The following is a 22,937-nucleotide window of genomic DNA, read 5'->3' as shown; positions in this document are numbered from 1 at the left end:
CTGACCAATTCCCTGGCTGGATCGTCCGGAAGACCTCCCAGGTTGTAGACTCCAAGTTTTCACCACTGTTCCATTGTACACGGCAGTCACAGTGATCACTCTGTTTGATTTTATTCTATATTGTTACTTCTGGATGTGGAAGTTATTAAAGCACCTTTCTGATCTATCAACTGAGTGGCCTTAAAAGATACCTTGATGCGAGTACTACAACATTTGCACCAGTGAGTTGGGGTACGCACCCCTTTGACAGAATTCTTTATTTCGTTTGGTTAAAAGATACCTTTATGTGAGGATATCATTCTTCCTAATTGTGAGTTGGGTACGCACCAAAGATTTAAAGATACCTTGATGTGTGGAACCAGCCACATTTTTATGTGAGTTTTGGTACGCACCATTCCTACAGATTACATCTGTCTGTCCCCTTCTTTGTCGGGTGGAAGAAAGAATACTTCACAGCCTCCATCCATTCGCACGGGTGTAGAACTAATTATATAGTGTGGAATATTGATGTTTGTACTCTCCATTTTTTACATGTACTATAAAAATCTATGAGAGTTGAATCACAAGGACGAGCAATCCCACACACCTGTCTGTAAAGAAGTATCCACGCTAAATAAAGGGAAGTACCATCTTTCATGTTTAAGCGCTAGAGGGTTTCCACTTATAAAATTGTACTGTGTATCCTTGTTGTGAGGGGTGGTGACTCCTCAAATAAGTGTTTTGAGACCCACAAGCAGCTGCGCCCGAGGGTGATCCAAATTATTTCTTCTTTGTATTAACAGTCCAGGGTTGCAAGATATAAATGCTTGAGCACAGGTGACCATTAGTACCTTTATTTGGTTTAACCCAGGGGTAGCCAACTCCAGTCCTCGGGAGCTACCAACAGTTCACGTTTTCCAGCTCACCTCCCAGGTGCACAGGTGCACTCATTACTGACTGAAACAGTTTAAAAGATCCACAGATGGAGATAATTACTGCACTTGTGCTTCTGTGAGGAGATCTCGAAAACGTTAACTGTTGGTAGCTCTCGAGGACTGGAGTTGGTTACCCCTGGTTTAACCACTTGTATCCAAGCATGCATATTGGACTGTTAAGTGGCCTTGAGGACCAGTTATTTACTAGGCCATTGGGACTCCATTCCATGGTTCCTTCAGGCCATTATATGGAGTCTATCCATGTCTGTACACACACTTCGTTTTGATTTAAATTCGATGTTAGATTCGATTTTCTATTTGATCTGGCATTAGATCTTCCCATTCAATTTGGCATTAGATCTGTACTTTTGCATTATATATCGATTTCATCGATTTACATTGTACACATTCGATTTTCTAGATCCAATTCGATATTTCCTTGGCTGCACAGTAGATTTTTCTTTTTGATTTGGTCAGACATCAAACCACATGTGCAAAAGGATCCCAGAACTCACCCTTCCTATACCATGAGGAGAAGACAACCTCCGTTCCATTAAGTACTGCACCCAAAGCCTGGACCATTCAGTGATGTACACAAGGCCTCAGAGCTGTTTAGGTGAGCATAGAGCCATCCATGCACTCATCTGATGGTGGAGAACATGGGGCATGATGAGGTCTGCCTATGATCTGAAATACTGAATGCCGTGAGAGATGAGCAGTTTATGCACTACATACACACTGGGATATCAGACAAATCTGCACTCCGTGATCTGTAGCGATTGTGACTGTAGAATCCATTTCATCATGGCATGTTTTAGATTAAGGGGATATGAAACATGCCAGTTGATATAAAGTAGCCAACTCATTGGAGAATAATTTGTGTAAAGATGGTTTGAAATAATTCCTAAGTTATCAGTGCAGAACTGGTTGTTCCTTATTCTTCGTTACCACCATACACGTGTTTGGTTACAGATATATCTGCTTTTATGACCGCGCTGAGAGCACTTCCTCATCGTCGTGCCGACTACATGCCATATGTGCTTCCCTAAACAGATTATTGGAACCAGGGATTGAGGACAATTCCCCATCATCTACAGTAGCTCATCACTGTGTTATTTCCTTCGCTCTGTACAATTTGACAAGCACTTGAATAAAAGATGTATACGGTGCATAGTATTATTCGGGTGAACGGCTTAGGATACTGGTTCCCAAACCCAGTCCAGGTTTTGGGTATATCCATGCATAAGAACGGATGGTATAAAAACACGTTGTCCGAGGTACTAATTAAATCACCTGTGCGTAAGCATGGATATATAATAGATCTAGACTGCTTGGGTGCCCTTGAGGATTGCGTTTGAGAACCACTGTATATTCAGCAATGAGAAGCAGGAGCTATCATCAAAGAGGAAAGTACTGAAGTGCATAAATCTTAACGGGTAGGGGGTCATAGGGTCAGCATATATTAGGTCAACCAATAAAGATCGAAGGGCTTATGAAGACTTATGAAATAGGTCGACATAGCTAAAGTCGACAATGGGAAGGTCAACAGTCAATAGGTCGACATTAGATTTTCATGTTATTTTTGTCCCAAATGTCGACGTAAGCACATACTTTTTGCACCGTACTATGTGATGCGCGGGAGCGCGCATCGCATAGTACAGAACGGAGCGTGTATGGGCTCCTTAATGCTTATGTGGACCTTCTGACCCTGTTGACCTTTAGGTGGGTAGTCAATGTGGGGGTCACGGCAGTCGAGCTTGCTCGACCGCCGTGACCCAGTCCCATTCTCGGTCAGCTCCTGCCGGGGAGCGAGAAGGGGGCGTGGCCGCGAGTTGCGGCCGGGAAGAGGCGAGCTGCAGCCGGCAGCTCGTGACTTTCCGGCCATTCTCGGCAGAACGAGCCCGACAGCTTGTGATGTCGGGCTCATTCTGCGAGATACCCTGCTCAATGCTGTCGGGGAAGACAGCATTGAATAGGGCCCGACGGGAGCTGCTCACCAGTGATTGAATACCCCCCCTTATAGTATTGTCCTAGCGACCGTATTCCATCTTAACCGAACCCTTCACCATCAGAGGAATCGAAGACAGCTTTTAGGATCGGATATTACAGAACACTTCACATATTTTTCAGATGTGTATTTATAGTGAAAGGCAGGACTTAAACAGCATTGCAAGTCAGTCAGGTACAACCACCCCAAAGTCCAATACTTGTTTTTGCATAAAAAAAAAAAAGCTAATTTAAACAGCTAAAAAAGTATTGCATTAGATGTGGCAATGATCTACCTTTTATACAAATGTACACAGTCCCCAGGATGAGGGTCCCGATAGTCATGTTGGATTGACATCGGCTAGCAGTAAGTGGCAGCGGTGGAGGCAGCCAGTCCGCTCCCGTCTCCGCCCTATATGTGCTTGCGCTAGTTCGGAGCTTCAGTGTTTGTTACAATCATCTAGAATTCTGTTTAACTTATCTGAACAGTCATTTCAATCCACATTTTTACATTTTGTCTTCCAGGAACTATTCATGGTCTTGCACAGGATAACAATAACAGAACGGAATGCTCAGAATACACAATCATCCCTACATGTTATTAGTGTCCTGAGAGGAAGGGGCAATGAGGGAAGGGACTGAAGGTGCTTTCCTGCAGTAGGAGCTCCTTTCGCTCGCCAGCATTGTGTTCATTCGTCCAGCAGCACAGTACGTAGGGCGTCGTCACCCTCCATGGCTATCGTCACGATTGCTCCGTCGTTGAACTCAAAAGATGTCCCGCCATCGACTACCATACAAGCATTCCAACACCTTGAGCGCACACACACCCTACAAAACAAAGGCGTTTTTTTTTTTAGTAAGCCATCTTCGTTTACCCAAAAAGAGGTCATAACAGAAAGTGAAAGCAATTTTTGCCGGGACACTGATATAGGTTTCAAACTAGCTGGATATGGAGGGAGGGAGCTGTGAAGACAGAGATTGGAGGTTGGAGCAGATAGGGACTGGGCGTACTTGCCTACTTTGGAAAACTAGTTTCAGGGAGATTATACTGGTCAAGAGCAGGGTCGGAGTGCTGGGATTTAAGACCCATGTTGACCCTTTCACACCAAAGAAAAACCCAGGTTTTTCAGTATATTCCTGGGTTGAAAATCTTTAACCTGGTAATTTGTGGTGTGAAAGGGGTATGAGAGAGGAATCTTTTAGTAAGAGCTACTATACTTGGTAAAGTGCTGGGAATGGTGCTGATGATTCAACGTAAATGTATCTGTCTCTCATTCCTTTTTCCCAAAAAAAATGTAACAGTGGGCCTTATTCTGGTTCACTCTCAGAGGCAAATTCGTTCTCAAATGGACAAAACCATGTGCCCTGCAGGTGGGGCAGATGTAACATGTGCAGAGAGAGTTAGATTTGGGTGGGGTTTTTCTTCAAAGTAAGATCTATATTGCAGTGTAGAAGTAAAGCAGTCAGTATTTTCCCTGCACAGAAACAAAATAACTCACCCAAATCTAATTCTCTATGCACATGTTACATCTGCCCCACCTGCAGTGCACATAGTTTTGTCCATTTGGGAAGGAATTTGCCTCTAAGAGTGAACCAGAATAAGTCCCAGTGTAATTTGTGGGCTAGGTGAAATGAGGGAGATTGCTAGACTAATGAGGGAGATTGCTCTTATTTCAGGGAGTCTCCTGCAGAATGCAGGAGGGGAGGTAACTATGATGTAACAGTGTAATGTTGGCTAGGTGACATGAGGGAGATTGCTAGACTAATGAGGGAGATTGCTGCTATGTCAGGGAGTCTCCTGTAGAAAGCTAAAAATGAAAGTAAAAATTGTCACAGCTCAATGTGAAAGTACTGATAACTTCAATAACAACCCTTCAATTCAGGCAAAACATTGTACTCTGTTTTGTAGTACAGCAGAGTTCTAGTCTATGGAGACCTCCGCTGCTACTGTTCAGCCAACTTACTTGGAGGTAAAACCACGCTGGTAAATACTGGAAAATACGCGGTTCGCTATGGGCTCCCGCACACTGAAAAACATTTTTTGCTCCTCGGGGTTGAATATTAAAGAGTCGTTGTATTCATTAGTTACTACAGAGAAGACAAAAGAGGCATAGTTAGTGATACAGGAAGTGTAAGTAACATTATGCAGATTATCCAGGGTACAAGTAGTACAAGTGCTGGCCGTATCCCACAGCCGATCGTTAGGAATGGACTAGTGACAACTGGACAGTAATTGAGGCAGGATTACACAGGTGGCTGCTCAGTTACAGTACAACACCGTCTATATTCACATATCACATTGGGACGACAGGCCTCCCATGCACTACGTCTCACCTCTCTCTATCAGCTCACTGTCCAAAGGCAAATCCAGGTTCTTGTGGCTTTTTACTAAGAGATAATAGAAACAATAATTACAATACGGAAACTGGAACAAGTGATACAGGATGGAGGTGGGAAGACTGGCGGCCAGAATACTGCTACAGGATCATAGGTCTAACTATCTCACTCCAGTAAGTAAGCGTAACATTAGGGTGAGTAACTGGGTATGGGTCCAAGATGCAGGGCAGTCAGGGAAAGCTACAAGGGTCTTCTGCTCAGGGACAGTACTAGTAGTGAGACATTGACATTCCCCAGACCACAAATCCTTATATGCATTATAGAGTGACAATATAAAAGGTCTCGTTAATACACAATCACAATGTAGAATATAAGCAGTTACCTACAGCAATCCGTACTCTATTAGCGCAACTTCACAGTGGAAAAACTACGTCATTGTGAAGTTCCAGCGTGGGCAATAAAAGTGTCACTCACCAATGCCAAGTATTTCTCCCACAGTCTGCGGAGCCATCTTATTTATGTTGTAAGACCTATAAATAGGCAAAGGGAAAAGGCTCTAATACCGAACCATTCTCAGTTAGCAATATAATATGCTTGTCTATTACAAGTGAAGTCTATAATATAAACAGTTAATAAAGTGAAGTAAAATGCTTTTCTTAAAAGGGTAACATTTAGTAACACTGAATATGAAGCAGCTTATTCTCAAACACTTTGTAACATTTAGTGAAACACAAAAAGCAATGCGTCCGGTATTCAGAGGGGTCTGTAGCTTGGTCTACCAATCGGAATTTCACATTTGTCCAGAAGATGGGAATACGGATATTGCACTGCATTCTGCGTCGTGGACCCCCACAAAGGAGAATAGACCATGTGCATCGGGTTTCTGGCTCTTGGTAAAGGTCTGCAGTCGGGATCTTGGCGTGGCATACTGACCACCGGGATCCCTGCATATTAACCACATCCTGCAGAGGGGGGTAATATACACAACCCAATATGGGGAATATGGTGCTGTGCTCTCATTAGGGTAACAACAAAAGGTAGTTAATTATTCGTTACAGTTTCGTCTAGTTATTAATCTGTCTGTCACACTGTATTCCCCATTGGTGACTTATTGCAGTAACTTATTTTTTATTTGCGGAACCCTGGTTCTTCTGTTCTTATTTTAGTCTTTGTACCAAATGGTGACATTCTGATTGTTTGACCAAGCTACCAATGTCACTGTATGGGGAAATGTAAACATGACCACCCAGTACAAAACCCATCACCACCAACTGAGATCCATTCCACTCCAATAGACAAGGATTGCTCAGATCACAGCAGTGACGTATAGTAAGCCGAAACCAATGATGAGAAAGGAAACATTAACCCAATAAAGTGAAGATTCTACAGACAGTGACACACTATGAAAATATCTCTCTGTATCCCAACGCCACAGTTACACCATCTATACCAGAAGGTAACAAATGGGGTATGACTGCTTCACAAGAGAATTCGGAATAATGGCAAGGACATCTCGTCTCTCCTATCCATAGATCACTCCAATACTTATACATTCCGTAAATTCTGTTGTACTTGAAAGATTTTGCCGATATCTGATCACATTGATATCTCCCACAGAGAAAGTTACGGATTATACTTACGATAATTCCTTTTCTTCGGAGTACTTCATGGCAGCCGTACAATGGGTTCATCCCTCTCAATTGGACAGGTAGTTTTTCCCTAGGACACGCCCCCATCTCCACCTGTACATTAAGCCAGCACCTTCCCCCATGCCTTCAGTCTTTTGACATGTCTCCGCCACCAATCCTAGGGAAAAACACAAACATGGGGGGGGGGGTAATAATATAGGCTGCCATGATGTACTCCGAAGAAAAGGAATTATCGTAAGTATAATCCGTAACTTTCTTCTTCTTACTTCATGGCAGCCGAACAGTGGGATATACCAAAGCAGTAGGGTGGGCTACAATACCTTAGATCAAGGCCTGATGTAGAACTCTGCTCCATAAAGATTCTTCAGATACATCCAATGCATAATGTTTTGCAAAGGTATGTATGGACGACCATGTCGCAGCCTGGCATATGTCTTTGACCGAGACGTTAGCCTCTCTCGCCCAGGAAGTTGCCATTGCTCTAGCCGAGTGTGCCTTTATGCCTTCTGGAACTTGCCGGCCAACTTTCTTGTAGGTGAAACAAATTACTTCTTTGAGCCACCTGGAGATAGTTTGTTTTGAAGGAGCGAATCCTTTCTTCGCCCCTTGTGGGATCACAAACAATGATCTCGTTTTCCTAAAGCTTGCTGTTCGGTCCAAATAATTTTTATTATTCTAACCATATCCAACGTATGAAGATCTTCCTCTCTTCTACTGGTTGGGTTTGGAAAAAAACAAGGCAAAACAATATCTTCATATGAAACGAGGAAACCACCTTCGGAAAAAACGATGGTTTGGTTCTCAGGACTACTTTGTCCGGAAATAGCTTAAGATAGGGCTCGCAGCATAATAACGCATGCAGCTCCCCCACTCGTCTTGCTGACGTGATAGCCACCATGAACACCACTTTCCATGTGAGAAATTTTAGTTTAGACCTCTCACACGGCTCAAATGGAGTTGCCATGAGACCATTTAGCACTAGATTGAGATCCCACTGAGGAATTATTGGTCTAATTCTTGGACGGATTCTCTTTGCTGCTTGACAAAACCTCTTTATCAGACCGTGGTCTGCCAACTTCCTATCCAACAGGGCGCTGAGGGCCGAAATTTGTACCTTCAGAGTCGCTAATGATAGTCCTTTATTGAAACCTTCACAGAGGAATTGTAAAACATGCGATATTCTTGCCTTGGGAAATGGGAACCTATCCTTTGACCATTCAGCGAAGATTCTCCAGATTCTGTAATATATGTCAGACGACACCTTCTTCCTTGCTTGCAGAAGTATGTCTATTACGACCGGAGGCAAACCTTTGTCCGCTAACTGCTTCCTTTCAAGCTCCACGCCGCTAAATGTAACTTCTGTGGATCTTGACACGTTACTGGGCCCTGCGTCAGGAGATCTTGCGATACCGGCAGAAACCATGGCTCTGCCACCGCCATGCTTTCTGCCATCGGAAACCAGGACCTCCTGGGCCAGTATGGAAGAATGGCTAGTGCCCGAACTCTCTCCGACCTGATCTTCCACAACACTTTGTGGATGAGTGGGAAAGGTGGAAATATGTACGCCAGGGTGAACTCCCACCTTTGGGACAGGGCGTCCACTCCTTCTGAACCCCGCATCGGGAGTCTGGAGAAGAATCGAGGAGTCTTTGCATTCTCTGGAGTCGCCATGAGGTCTATTTGTGGTTGGCCAAATCTGTGAACTATTTGCCTGAAGACAGAGTCCTTCAGCTCCCATTCTCCTGGCAATACTTGAGTCCTGCTTAGGAAGTCTGCCAGTTGATTTTCTTCTCCCGGCACATGCAATGCCGAAATGGACAAGAGATGCTTTTCTGCCCAGACCATGATCAATCGAATCTCTTCCCACAGCGGGCGACTTCTTGTCCCCCCCCTGCTTGTTGATATATGCGACCGTGGCTATGTTGTCTGAGAAGACTCGCAGATGGGACCCTTCTATCTCGATGGAAAAAGCTCTTATGGCCATATACACCGCTCGAAGCTCTCTGTGATTGGATGACAGATCTGACTCTTGAATGGACCAGATACCTTGGGTAGTTTTGCCTAAACAATGCGCTCCCCACCCTGTGGCGCTTGCGTCCGTTGTCAGGACTACGTACTGCGGACTTGCGAGAGACATTTTTCTGGACGCCATATACCTGCTTTGCCACCACTGCAGAGACAACACCACTGGACGGGGTAACGGGATGTAGCGATCTAGAGGAACCTGGATCCTGGTATAGGGAAGAAGATGCCACTGCAGTGTTCTCATATGCCATCTGGCCCACGGAACCACTTCCACTGTCGATGCCATCATTCCTAAGAGACTTATCACCAGCCTTAGAGGAACTTTCTGATTTCTTTGAATAGCATCCACCAGATCTTGAATTCTGCTGCATCTCTGATTGGTCAGAGTAACCTCGAATTGCAATGTGTCTATGACGACGCCCAGATACTGAATAGTTTGTGTAGGGGACAGATGACTCTTGCTCCAATTGATCAACCACCCGTGATCTTGTAGGAATTGAACAACTGTATGTGCATCTCGGACGGCCTCTGCCTCTGATCTTGCTGAGATAAGTAGGTCGTCCAGATAGGCCCAAATCGCTATATTTTTCCTTCTCAGACACTCTATTATGACCACTAGTACTTTTGTAAATACCCTCGGTGAGGACGTGAGGCCAAAGGGAAGGCAGGTAAACTGAAGATGGTTTCCTTTGACGCAGAACCTGAGAAATTTTCTGTCTGGTATACAAATAGGAACATGAAAATAAGCGTCTTTTAGGTCTATTGAGACCAGGTAGTCTTCCCTTCTTAGCCCCATCAGAATAGACTTGGCCGTCTCCATATGGAACTGTCGCTTCCAGATTCTGGCATTTAAATCTCTTAAATCCAAGATCGTTCTGAAACCTCCAGAACTTTTTGTCACCACAAACAGGCGAGAGTAAAACCCTAGGCCTTCCTCTGCCTCCGGAACAGACTCTACTGCTCCTGAGTCCACCAGATCCTTTATACTCGAGATCAGAGCCTCTCGCTCCGCCCTTGAAACTGGAATTTGAGAAACTACAAATTTTCCCCGTCTGGGTTTTTAAAGAAATTCTAGGCGATATCCCGTGGACACCACTTCTAGTACCCAAGTGTCTTGAACCGTTTGTTCCCACACGTGGGCAAACTGCAGCAGTCTTCCGGCAACCTGGATACTCTCCACGGGACAAGGTTTGTCACTGTTTTTTATCGCCTCTTTTAACTGTCTGTCGGAAGAATGCCCTGGAGATCCCCGGAGGTATATCTCTCCCGAAATGGCCTCCCAGGTCTGTAAGATCTGGCCTGCCTGAAATTTTGTCTGGGGAAATAGTTGGACCCCCTTCCCCTCTTATCTTGGGGAAGTCTAACTGACTTACCCCCTGACATTCTCTGTATCATCTGGTCAAGTTTACTGCCAAAGAGGAATTCTCCCTCTAACGGCAGAGTCGCCAGCTTGTTTTTAGAGTGGGAGTCTGCCGCCCAGGACTTAAGCCACAGGGCCCTCCTCGCCACTACTCCAGACGTCAACGCCTTAGCTGAATAATCCAGCACGTCTAACGATGCCTCACAGATGTAGTCGGCAGCAAGCTGAATCTGGGCCAGACTACTAATAATTTGTTCTCTGGCGACACGCTCCTGTAGATCTTCCTGCAAGGAAGCACACCAGATTCTGAGAGCTCTGGCTGAGGAAGCAATGGCCACTCCTGATTTAATGGAGGTCGAACTGGAGATATGCAGCCTCTTCAGGGCGCTCTCCATACGCTTATCCATAGCGTCTTTAAGAGAGGCACCGTCCTCTAAAGGAATAGTTGTCCTAGTGGTGACTTCGGACACTGCAGCATCTATTTTGGGGATATTGCACCACTTTAGGAATTCCGCATCCTCTATCGGATACATTCTTTCAGTCCTTTTAACAGACCCAATACGCTTATCTGCATTAGCCCATTCTTTAGTGAGTATCTCCTTGACAACTTTGTGAACGGGAAAACACCTTCCCTTCCTGGATCTGTCCTCAAACAACGCGTCATACTCAGTCTTGACCGGCTGCTTATAGTTTAGTGTCTTATGCAACTCTTTAAGGACAACTTCTACAAGTTCCAAGTTAAAAGAACTTTCCTCTTCCACTAGTTCGCCAGACTCTGCACCAGAGGCTCCAGACCCCATATCATCATCAGTGTCTGCAGCCGCAGGCAAATCACATTCTAGATCCAAACTGGTCTGAGACCTTGATCTTTTCCCCTGGTATTCCTTTTTGGAAACAAAGTTTTCCTTCATCCAAGCCATTAACTCGCTAATCTGGGATACAGTCACAATACTGGCATCGGTCTCCTTAGCACAGCTCTGACACAAGGATTTTTCACCAGTGAAAACTTTATCACATCCAATGCATGTTTTACTAATATGCTTCTTCTTAGCCAATTTCTTCTTGGTCACCACAGGCACACTAAAGGATTAAATAAACAGCAATCACTAACTATACTGCATAAACCTAACATAAGAAAACCAGTCCTCAGAGAGGACTTACCTGGGCAGCAATGCAGAAACCTTCTGAGAGGCTTCCTCTTCCATGTTCCATGTTCACGCAAGGTGTCATACACCACCTTGGATCCAGCACACTTCAGGAAGCGCCTGTAACACCGACCAGGCGCATTATAAAGGCTACTTCCGCCCTCCGGCCGGCGTCAGGCAGCGTGCGCGTCATCTCTGACGCTGGAACGCACGCCAACCCGACTTCCGGCCCCAGTGAGCCGCATACGCCGGCGCAGCGCATTGCGCGCCATACGGAGGCGAGCCTCATCCGGCTCCAGTCAGAGCAGCGCGCCCTGCTGTGGAACGCATGCTGCTGACCCGCAAGAGCACGCCGGAAGTCCACGCTACACCAACACGCTGGTGAATTGCTGAGAACCAGCAGAGCCCGCCGCTCACCGGGGACTCTGTGTCTGGGGGTCCACGCCACCGGCCAGGACCTCTTTAGGGAACCGGCACCGCCATCCCAATGCTGCCCAGGACTGGCAGCGTAACGCCTACCAGTAAGTAAAAATAAAAAAACCTACTCTACCCTGTCTATCTATCTAGGAGACAGGAAAAAGACTGAAGGCATGGGGGAAGGTGCTGGCTAATGTACAGGTGGAGATGGGGGCGTGTCCTAGGGAAAAACTACCTGTCTAATTGAGAGGGGAGAGAGGGATGAACCCATTGTACGGCTGCCATGAAGTAAGAAGAAGAAAGAGACCCACGTCTTTGGTGCCCTTTTCTGTATAATGAAAGCTCAGGCAATGTCTGGAGACTATAAGCCCTGGGGACTGCCCCCTAGCATATAAAGATGCCGATTGTCCCATAGGTAATTTAGTGTGGCATTTGGCAGACATGCTTGAGAACAAAGACTGGGGTGCCCGGTGCCAAATCTCGGAAGGAAAATACTGACTCCAGTTGAAACTGCTGCCCTGTGGAAGCAATTGAGGTCGAGCAATGTTGCGGTTGGACAGGGCATTCTATGCTAGATACTGGAACATGTGTCCCACTGTTCATCCGCCTCTCAAAGTTACTTTCTTGCCCCCAATATGGTATGCAAAATATGAACTGTGATTTCAGTTTTTATATTCTAAAACGCAGTCACAACTGATGTAATGCAAGTATATAACAAGTATATAACAAGTAAGAACACCTTACAATAGATACCACACGAGGACGAGAAGGCTCATTTGCTTTAGGAGCACCTTGCACAAGAGATCCTCAGTTACCACCACCAATTGCCTGGGACAGCAGCTGCTGTGTACTGGAGAAGCACCAAATCCTTTGTGTTACTGTTTAAAGGACAGTATCCGGACTGATCATAGACTGACTCATGATAGACAGTCATATAGTCGACAGGGTAAAACGGTCGACATGCTTTTACTAAATTTAGAGTGTCCATGTTGACCTAGACACCCTAAAAACATTAAAAACTCCTGTCGTCCTTTTACCCTGTCGACCATATGACTGTCTATGATTTATACCATAACCTTAAGGACAGTTTCCCCTAATCTAGCGACCCTGGGCCAGATGAATCAAGCTTCAAAAAGTGATAAAATGGAGATTGATAAACAGCCAGCCAATCAGCTCCTACCTGTAGTGCTACAGGTTGAGTTTGAAAAATGACAGGTAGGAGCTGATTGGCTGGTTGTTTATCCCTCTCCACTTTATTACTTATTGAAGCTTAGTGCATCCGGCCCCCTTCGAGACGCACAATCTGGAACACAGACATGTACAAACCTCTTTAGTAATACAAACTCGTTAAGAATGACATTGAAGCTGATGCACTTGTAATACAGACACCCTCGCTTACTCCAAGCAATGCATTATGCATTAATCAGGGTTTCACTTACTCTTTCCTCAAGGCATAATAGTCCCGGTTTTAAAGAAATCCATGCTTGTACACAGATAGTATAATCAAACTGACGTACGAATTATAATCACCTGTGCTTGAGCATTGATCGCCTTAAAACATGGGACTGTTATGGTGCCTTAAGGGCCGCATTTGGGAACCGCTGCTGTAGCGGACAAACACTGCTCAGTACTAGACTTCCTACTTACCAGGCCTTTGAGCCTGTCCCTGTGCAAACATTCAGTCCAGAACTCTTCTGCTTCTCCCAAGGACCATCATCCACCGAGATCTCATAGTAGGAGGCCCTATGAAGCGAGAAGGTAAAACGTGGTTTGCAGAACTTATAGTTCACCCTGAATAAGACAGAACATAAGTGTGTATCAGGTGTGCAAACCTCACAGTGGTGTATACGGATATTGAACTGCATTCTGCGCTGCAGCCAGGGCAAGCCAGAACATTCAATGTAATGGGAAAACGAAGCCAGGCCAAGAATCTAGCTCAATGATAGTCCTACACGGAGAGGCCTTACCGTAAGGCATATACTTTTACATGATTACTGAAGCAAAGTAGTATCTACGGTTAACAGCCAGAAATGGGAATGCTATGTTGGGTTGAAGACATACAGTAGGAGATTCTTCACTATCAGCCTGGTGTATGGCGCACTGCCAGTGTTGAGAACTACAGTACGCGCTCCAGTACTACTGCTCGGAGGCAGGACGTAAACAGACAAAATATGTAATGTAAGCCCCAGTACGAGATTATTGGTGTGGGGGGTTAGAGACAAGTACTGTAACTTGCTCCTGGAGGAACTCATACAATTGGCCATTTGCTGGTGTACAGAACACAAATGAAGACATTAATCTTCAGTAGACGTGAAGAGAATGGGAGCCCTGTACAGTTATGCTGTGTTCCCAGTTTAAGCAGGGCCAGCATCATTATAGGATGTGATTTCACAAAAGCGACAGTGGTGGAGTATTTCTTCATACGTGTCACTGGTGGAGAGGAAGGACGCGGATAAGGGTGGAATGTCGCGCTAAGGGAAAGGCTGCTGTAGTCAACTGCTGTCCCCGGAAGAGGAAAGATGGTGGTACAGTCGAGGCAAAAACTCATCCCTAAAGGCTGTCTGACACCCACAGCTAGTCTTGCTCTGGCAGGAGTCAGGTAAAAGCCTTCTATAGACTTTCCCACCTCACTAGTGGTGAACAGACATTGCAAGAAAGCGTAAGCCTTTAAATCTTACAAAAAAAAGTCAAGTATTAATATAAGCGAAACAAAGCATTAGTCTGCAGGCCAGGCATAACAGCAATTTATAATGATAAACATAAATTACTTTAAAGGGAAAATCCTTAAAAAGGACAACAATTTACATTAGTACATTTAACAGAATATGGGCAAGTCAAATGTTCAGCGGCAGGGTCAATAACATTGTAATTGGCGACTCCTGTTGCGAATCGCACCAATGAACTGTAATCCAAAGAACTCAAGATCAGCCTAGCATGAGGAATAACAATAATAATACAAAGTACCTGGAGGACAGAGACTCGCCGATGAAGATCTCGTTCAATGCTCTCACAGGCAAAATATGGGGCCCAGACACTGTGGCAGATGCTGGATAATAGGAAAGCGTTGTGTCATCAACATGAATTTCTGCAAACACAACATCTACCAAGAACATCGTTCTAATGACCTGTACGATAAAAAGAAGTCGTGTCCTCAACCGTCCAACAGGAAGGAAACGGGCTAAGGACAATACCATCAAATGATGAATAAACCCGTTATCTACTGGGTGGGTATGGGTCATTGGGTCGACCACAAACATTAACACCTGAAAAGGGTCTACGGGATCAAAAGGTCGACACAAGCATTCGGTCGACAGTCAAAAGGTCAACATGAGTTTTAAACTTTTTTTTTTGTCCCGAAAATCGAAATGGTCAACATGGACACCGTATCGGTGCACTGCGTCCCCTTGCATGGCTGGCTGCACTTGCAATGTTTCGGGCACAGAGCCTCGATACGCTCGGAGCACTAGTATATTCTCCCTCCATGCCCTTGGGGATGGTAGGGCATGAAATACCGACCTGTCTGGTCAAAAAGAAAGTGAAAAACTCCCATTGTCGACCTTTTGACCCTGTGGACCGTCACTTGTCGACCTTAATAATGTTGACTTAAACGTATGACCACCTTTGTAGTGGAACCAAACATTAACATTCTGACTGTAAACCAGATAATAAAAGGCTTGTGCACCAAACAGGATTCAGAAATAGGTAACTTATCCTGTAGGTTGCAAGTCCTAATACCCCAACACCATGGCCAGTGGCGATGGCGAGGACGACGTATTAGTATTGTATAGCATATGAACACATAACTGTGCCTCGAGCAGGCCAATGTCATGTGGGCCCGGTTAGGAATGACCGGCTCCCATGCGTCTAGGCCGTCTCACTTTCCAGCTCATTTCACAGAGCACATGATTGTTGCAGCTGCATTCAGTTCTCTCTAGAGAAAGAGAAGTCACACTACGGAAGTGCACCTCAGCAGTGTCACGCTGAACCATTGCGTGTAACATAACTGCTGGTTTTACAGCCCAGGTCACGGAACATTTCAGTGTAGCACCACAGAACTAACCTCTCGGCCGGATAATGAAGCGGAAACCTACATTCACCTTACTTTGCTCAGGAGGATAATGATGGAGCTTGTTATGCTGTTCCAGGCTCATCTGCTGCTCGTGCAAGTCTACAGGGGTCAGGTTTATGCCCGTTCCTTCAAGGTGGAGTCGAATGCGTTGGCGCCACAGCCACCTAGTCAGAAAACAGAAGTATTCTCTGTGGACACATTCACAACAACGGACAAAATAAAATGTGTACATCCTGACCGCTGGGCACATTCATGTAGGCCAGTATAAGCCACAGGCATAGGAGAATGAGGAATAGCAGTCTACTAGCCACTACCAGCATTACTGCAGCCACATTTCTAAGGGGCCTATTCACCAAGGTGAATGGGTCATGTTTTTCAGTAACTAAGAACTGTGTGTACTCAGGATATTGTCCTCAACTTTTTTGTTAACGTTTTGTGCTTGGTTTGCGCTCTACGTGCTGCAGTGCGCTATTTCAGGAAACAGGAAAGACCATATTTGCGTTTCCACTGGTACAGTACAGGATTCCCCTCCCTAATAAAGAAACAAACCCACCCTCCAACCATCCACCCTGCATTTTTACTGAAATGGGCGGTGTGGCCGGCAGTGTGAACGGGATCGGCGGTATGTGACTGCAGCCAACGGGCCTGCGCAGTGTGATCTCTGACCATGTCACACAGCGGGAGACGGTAGCAGCCAGGCAGTGTCGGAGCGTTGCTCCGGCGCAGCCCGGCATTAGACTGTGCATGCGCAGTCTAATCCAGGAATCCCAGGATTGGAAACTCCAATCCTGGGACTAAGATCCCATAAATTTTGGGGCCAAATCCAGTGATCGGCCACCCTACTTTTGACATAACACTTGAAGTTTACAATTTAATTTCCAGTCGCTGTAAAGCTCTTCTCAGATATTCTCAATGTAATACATAAAACTGTAAACTCCCATGAACTGTTATCTGGATGGCTGATAGACATTTGGCGTGACGTAATGAGCTCAGAGCTCGACTGGCGTGCAGGATGTTGGCCCAACTCAGACCTTTTTATTTTTTTTTAAAAGGTAATCCCTTACAAGGCATGGTTTTGCCCCTAAAAAAAAAGAAACATAAAAAATTCCACATGGCCACCGAACTGGGAGCTCTTTACAACCCACCAAATGTCTAGGCTGACATTAAAAAATAAAAAAAAAGGTGGATATGACAATGGTCCACACACAAAGATCCATATGAGTTTGTAACTATAGTTGATGTTGCCGTCATACTTCCATTCATGTGGAATCTACATGGGAGCGGTAAAGTGTGCCAAGCACAGAGAGGCCAATGTTGACCGTGACCTGTCGGAGCTATACCTCACTCCATGAAGTACAAGTTCTAACATGCGGATATTACTGCTACACATTAAGGTACCTGCAAGACGCATGACAGGAATCGTACCTGAACTCACCGCTATAAAGTTTGCGTAGAGCTTCCGGGAAGGAATTAGTGTATCGCACTGGCAGACAAAGGTGACCTTCAGACCTTGGGGGAAATACCAATATATACACACAATACACAAAAACATTAAAATGATTCCAGTAACACACAAACGAAAAATACAACATACTGTGAAAAAATGGGGTGTGTGCAGTACAGTAGGACAAAAAGTCTATTGTATAAACAATCAAATTAGACTTGGTCTCTTGACCTCTATGTTTACTGCACAGATAGAATAACGTTAGTGAGATTACCAATAACAAACATACAATATACAGTAATTGCTATAGCGCCACTTAAAGAAAAATGCAGGATGATCGAAAATTATATGGGGGGGAGGGGGTTTGGAAGAAGACCTGAAGCACATTGGGAGGATATGGAGTATATGTCACATTTCATATCGTGGTTACAAAAGATCAATGTGCTTCATTTATGCAACACAAATCACAGATAGAGAGGGGGCCACACCGCACCTCTAGCTGTTACAGTGATATTACCTCACTGGATCTGTATTTACGCCAATCACCGGCTTGAATCTGTCGTGCACTTTGCTAGCGGCAAGGAGCATCGTACCGTCACCTAGAAAGAAAGGTTCTCATCAGGCAAGCAATATCTGGGTACACGGCTTCAGCAGGCTACACTCTCATCCGGCTTACTGCTAGGAGAAAACCAGCAAGAACCTAAACCTACTGCACTTAAGGTGCCCATATACGGTACAATTATTGTATGAGTTTTGGACTAGATTGCATCGCATGTGATGCAATCTAGTCCAAAAAGTATGTGCAGCACATTGTTTTTAAGCTGTGCGATTGGATGTGAGTGGCTATTGTGCCGTGTATGGGCACCTTTAGGGCTCCGTTCAGACTATGCTGCGCCGCTTGAATCTCAGCGCTACGATGTGACCGGATGTGTACGGTTACACACCCGCCCGCATGTGTCCACACAGAGGGGTAATCATTCGATGCAGTCACACACTCACCATCAAATTATTTTTCCTCCCTTCAGATAAAAAAAAGCCTGGACATCATTTTATCCTGACCATTTTTGTACGCATTGGCGGCGGACCGCAGCGGCTGGCCCCTACCTGTCATTCATTTAGGGAACGCCTCAGCCAGTGTAAAACTCGCCAAAGGAGTTTGCCTCTGGGGGTTTGCGCATGCCCACACCCCCACTATCCGTGACGGGGACGAATTCAGACCTGTTTATCCCCTCACACATACAAAAAGAAAATGGAGAATGACTGAAAAAAAGATTCAATGCTATGGGCCAGAGGCATCGCTTTGTGTTCATTAAGAAAAACACATGACTATAAAACAACCGGAATCTCAGACTGTGCTGGCTCTAGGCATCCGGATAATATGTGGCAATCTCTTCAGCAGTGTGGGGTGGTCGTAACCAACGTAAAACATTGAAGGGGGCATTCAATCCCGGGTCATGACTGTCGGCCTGTCCCAACAGCCACGACCCTGGCCCAGTTTCATTTTGCTCTACAGCCTCCTGCCAGACGGAATTCAATTTCAAGCCTGCCGAGATTCGTCCGTAATCCGGACAATTCATGGCCGTTATCGGCAAAACGGGCAAGACAGCATTGAATAGGCGCCTGCAGCTATTTCCCCCATCCGAAATAGCGTTGGGGATTGAATACCCCCCTGAATATTCAGAGCTTTAACATTAGAGTCCCCAGGGATTGTGCTGAACAGGTACTAGAACAATGAATAGAGGGTCAGGATCCGACCACTGAAGCGATGTGTTAGAATGTGTTGAGGTGGAAGCATTAGCACAACTGATTCTGCAAGCCAAATAGTCTATTAACACAAGGAGGTTAAAGGTTAACCCCTTCCTGACAGAGCTAGTTTTTGCGTTCCTGACAGAGCCATTTTTTTCAAATCTGACATGTCTCACTTAAGTGGGGATAACTTTTTTTTGCTTTTACTTATCCCAGTGATTTTGAGATTGTTTTTTCGTGACACATTGTACTTCAAATTAGTGGTAAATTTGGGTCGATACAGTCTGTGGTTTTTTGTGAAAAATACCAAAATGTCGTGAAAAAATGGAAAATTTAGCGATTTGCAAAATGTTAAATTTTCTGCTTGTGAGACAAATAATCATACCACTCAAAATAGTTAATAACTAACATAGACCATATGTATACTTTATGTTTCCATCATTATTTCAACTTTCTTTTAATTTTTTTGGACACTAGGAGGCTTACAATATGAATAGCAAATTCTCAAATTTTCAAGAAAATTTCAAACACTGATTTTTTTAGGGACCAGTTCAGTTCTGATATGACTTTGAGGGACTTGTATGTGAGACACCCCCATAAATGATGCCATTTCAAAAACTGCACCCCTCACAGTATTCAAAACAGCATTTTGGAAGTTTGTTAACCCTTTAGGTGTTTCACAGGAATTAAAACAAAGTGTAGGTGAAATTTCAAAATTTCATTTTTTTTGCAGATTTGCAATTTTAATACATTTTTCTAAGGAACACAGTACATTTTACTAGAGAAATGTGACTAAAAATTGATTCCCCCAATTCTTTTGTTTTCAAAAATATCCTATATGTGGCCCTAGTGTGCACGTTGACCAAACCACAGGCTTCATAATAGAAGGAGCACCTACTTGATTTTGGAGCCTCCTTTTTATGAGATTATTTTTTAGGCACCATGTAGGTTTCTAGGCACCATAAGATGCTAAAATTTAGGAACCCCCCCACAAGTTACCCCATTTTGCAAACTACACCCCTCAGGGAATTCATCTAGAGGTATAGTGTACATTTCAAACCCCCAGGGGTTTCACCAATTGTGGTACAACTGGGCAGTGAAAATGAAAAATTACATTTTTTACACAAAAATGCAGTTCTGGCTCAAAATTTTTCATTTTCACAAGGAATGAAGGAGACAAAGCACTCCAAAATCTGTGCCCCAATTTCTCCCGAGTACCGCAATGCCTCACATGTGACCAAAAAATACCAGTTGGGTGCATGGCAGGACTCAGAAGGGAAGGAGTGATTTTTGGATTTTGCAGCTCAGATTCTGGTGGAATTTTGGTGGGTGCTATGTCGCATTAGCAAGACCCCCCAAGCACCAATACAGTGGAACCCCCCCACAAGTGACCCCATTTTGCAAACTACACCCCTCAGGGAATTCATCTAGGGGTATAGTGTACATTTCAAACCCCCAGGGGTTTCACCAATTTTGATACAAGTGGGCAGTGAAAATGAAAAATTACATTTTTTTACACAAAAATGCAGTTCTGGCTCAAAATTTTTCATTTTCAGAAGGTATGAAGGAGAAAAAGCACCCCAAAATCTGTGCCCCAATTTCTCCCGAGTACGGCAATGCCTCACATGTGAACAAAAAATACCAGTTGGGTGCATGGCAGGACTCAGAAGGGAAGGAGTGATTTTTGGATTTTGCAGCACAGATTTTGGTGGAATGAATGGTGGGTGCTATGTTGCACCAATACAGTGGAACCCCCCCACAAGTCACCCCATTTTGCAAAGTACACCCCTCAGGGAATTCATCTAGGGGTATAGTGTACATTTCAAACCCCCAGGGGTTTCACCAATTTTGATACAAGTGGGCAGTGAAAATGAAAAATTACATTTTTTTACACAAAAATGCAGTTCTGGCTCAAAATTTTTCATTTTCAGAAGGTATGAAGGAGAAAAAGCACCCCAAAATCTGTGCCCCAATTTCTCCCGAGTACGGCAATGCCTCACATGTGACCAAAAAATACCAGTTGGGTGCATGGCAGGACTCAGAAGGGAAGGAGTGATTTTTGGATTTTGCAGCTCAGATTCTGGTGGAATTTTGGTGGGTGCTATGTCGCATTAGCAAGACCCCCAAAGCACCAATACAGTGGAACCCCCCCACAAGTGACCCCATTTTGCAAACTACACCCCTCAGGGAATTCATCTAGGGGTATAGTGTACATTTCAAACCCCCAGGGGTTTCACCAATTTTGATACAAGTGGGCAGTGAAAATGAAAAATTACATTTTTTTACACAAAAATGCAGCTCTGGCTCAAAATTTTTCATTTTCAGAAGGTATGAAGGAGAAAAAGCACCCCAAAATCTGTGCCCCAATTTCTCCCGAGTACGGCAATGCCTCACATGTGAACAAAAAATACCAGTTGGGTGCATGGCAGGACTCAGAAGGGAAGGAGTGATTTTTGGATTTTGCAGCACAGATTTTGGTGGAATGAATGGTGGGTGCTATGTTGCACCAATACAGTGGAACCCCCCCACAAGTCACCCCATTTTGCAAAGTACACCCCTCAGGGAATTCATCTAGGGGTATAGTGTACATTTCAAACCCCCAGGGGTTTCACCAATTTTGATACAAGTGGGCAGTGAAAATGAAAAATTACATTTTTTTACACAAAAATGCAGTTCTGGCTCAAAATTTTTCATTTTCAGAAGGTATGAAGGAGAAAAAGCACCCCAAAATCTGTGCCCCAATTTCTCCCGAGTACGGCAATGCCTCATGTGTGACCAAAAAGTGGCAGGACTCAGAAGGGAAGGAGTGATATTTGGAGTTTGCAGCACAAATTCTGGTGGAATGATGGTGGGTGCTATGTCGCATTAGCAAGACCCCCAAAGCACCAATACAGTGGAACCCCCCCACAAGTGACCCCATTTTGCAAACTACACCCCTCAGGGAATTCATCTAGGGGTATAGTGTACATTTCAAACCCCCAGGGGTTTCACCAATTTTGATAAAACTGGGCAGTGAACATGAAAAATTACATTTTTTTACACAAAAATGCAGTTCTGGCTCAAAATTTTTAATTTTCACAAGGAATGAAGGAGACAAAGCACCCCAAAATCTGTGCCCCAATTTCTCCAGAGTACGGCAATGCCTCACATGTGAACAAAAAATACCAGTTGGGTGCATGGCAGGACTCAGAAGGGAAGGAGTGATTTTTGGATTTTGCAGCACAGATTTTGGTGGAATGAATGGTGGGTGCTATGTTGCACCAATACAGTGGAACCCCCCCACAAGTCACCCCATTTTGCAAAGTACACCCCTCAGGGAATTCATCTAGGGGTATAGTGTACATTTCATACCCCCAGGGGTTTCACCAATTTTGATACAACTGGGCTGTGCAAATGAAAAATTAAATTTTTTACACAAAAATGCAGTTCTGGCTCAAAATTTTTAATTTTCACAAGGAATGAAGGAGACAAAGCACCCCAAAATCTGTGCCCCAATTTCTCCAGAGTACGGCAATGCCTCACATGTGAACAAAAAATACCAGTTGGGTGCATGGCAGGACTCAGAAGGGAAGGAGTGATTTTTGGATTTTGCAGCACAGATTTTGGTGGAATGAATGGTGGGTGCTATGTTGCACCAATACAGTGGAACCCCCCCACAAGTCACCCCATTTTGCAAAGTACACCCCTCAGGGAATTCATCTAGGGGTATAGTGTACATTTCAAACCCCCAGGGGTTTCACCAATTTTGATACAAGTGGGCAGTGAAAATGAAAAATTACATTTTTTTACACAAAAATGCAGTTCTGGCTCAAAATTTTTCATTTTCAGAAGGTATGAAGGAGAAA

At 44.6% G+C, this 22,937-nt stretch overlaps 1 protein-coding gene across 3 annotated transcripts in view; it reads right to left on the bottom strand.

Moving 5' to 3' along the window:
* Positions 1 to 3,034: 3,034 nt before the first annotated feature.
* Positions 3,035 to 22,937, bottom strand: part of NADK2 (NAD kinase 2, mitochondrial) — a 52,440-nt gene continuing 32,537 nt past the window's right edge. For 2 of the 3 annotated variants that reach the window (XM_083154731.1, XM_083154750.1), the window contains 9 exons: positions 17,864 to 17,945; positions 17,328 to 17,411; positions 15,936 to 16,066; positions 14,798 to 14,879; positions 13,481 to 13,624; positions 5,712 to 5,767; positions 5,235 to 5,288; positions 4,865 to 4,988; positions 3,035 to 3,728 (listed from right to left, as the gene is read on the bottom strand). In XM_083154731.1, coding sequence (XP_083010857.1) covers positions 3,590 to 3,728; positions 4,865 to 4,988; positions 5,235 to 5,288; positions 5,712 to 5,767; positions 13,481 to 13,624; positions 14,798 to 14,879; positions 15,936 to 16,066; positions 17,328 to 17,411; positions 17,864 to 17,945 — 896 coding nt within the window. In that variant the 3' untranslated portion in view covers positions 3,035 to 3,589. The remainder of the gene's footprint in view (positions 3,729 to 4,864; positions 4,989 to 5,234; positions 5,289 to 5,711; positions 5,768 to 13,480; positions 13,625 to 14,797; positions 14,880 to 15,935; positions 16,067 to 17,327; positions 17,412 to 17,863; positions 17,946 to 22,937) is intronic. The other variant, XM_083154740.1, reaches the window with a different exon arrangement.

This window comes from Crinia signifera, chromosome 1, assembly GCF_055691185.1.
Source record: "Crinia signifera chromosome 1, ASM5569118v1, whole genome shotgun sequence".
Lineage (NCBI taxonomy): Eukaryota > Metazoa > Chordata > Amphibia > Anura > Myobatrachidae > Crinia > Crinia signifera.
The sequence above is the reverse complement of the archived record's forward strand: the minus strand, read 5'-3'. Positions and strand labels throughout refer to the sequence as shown.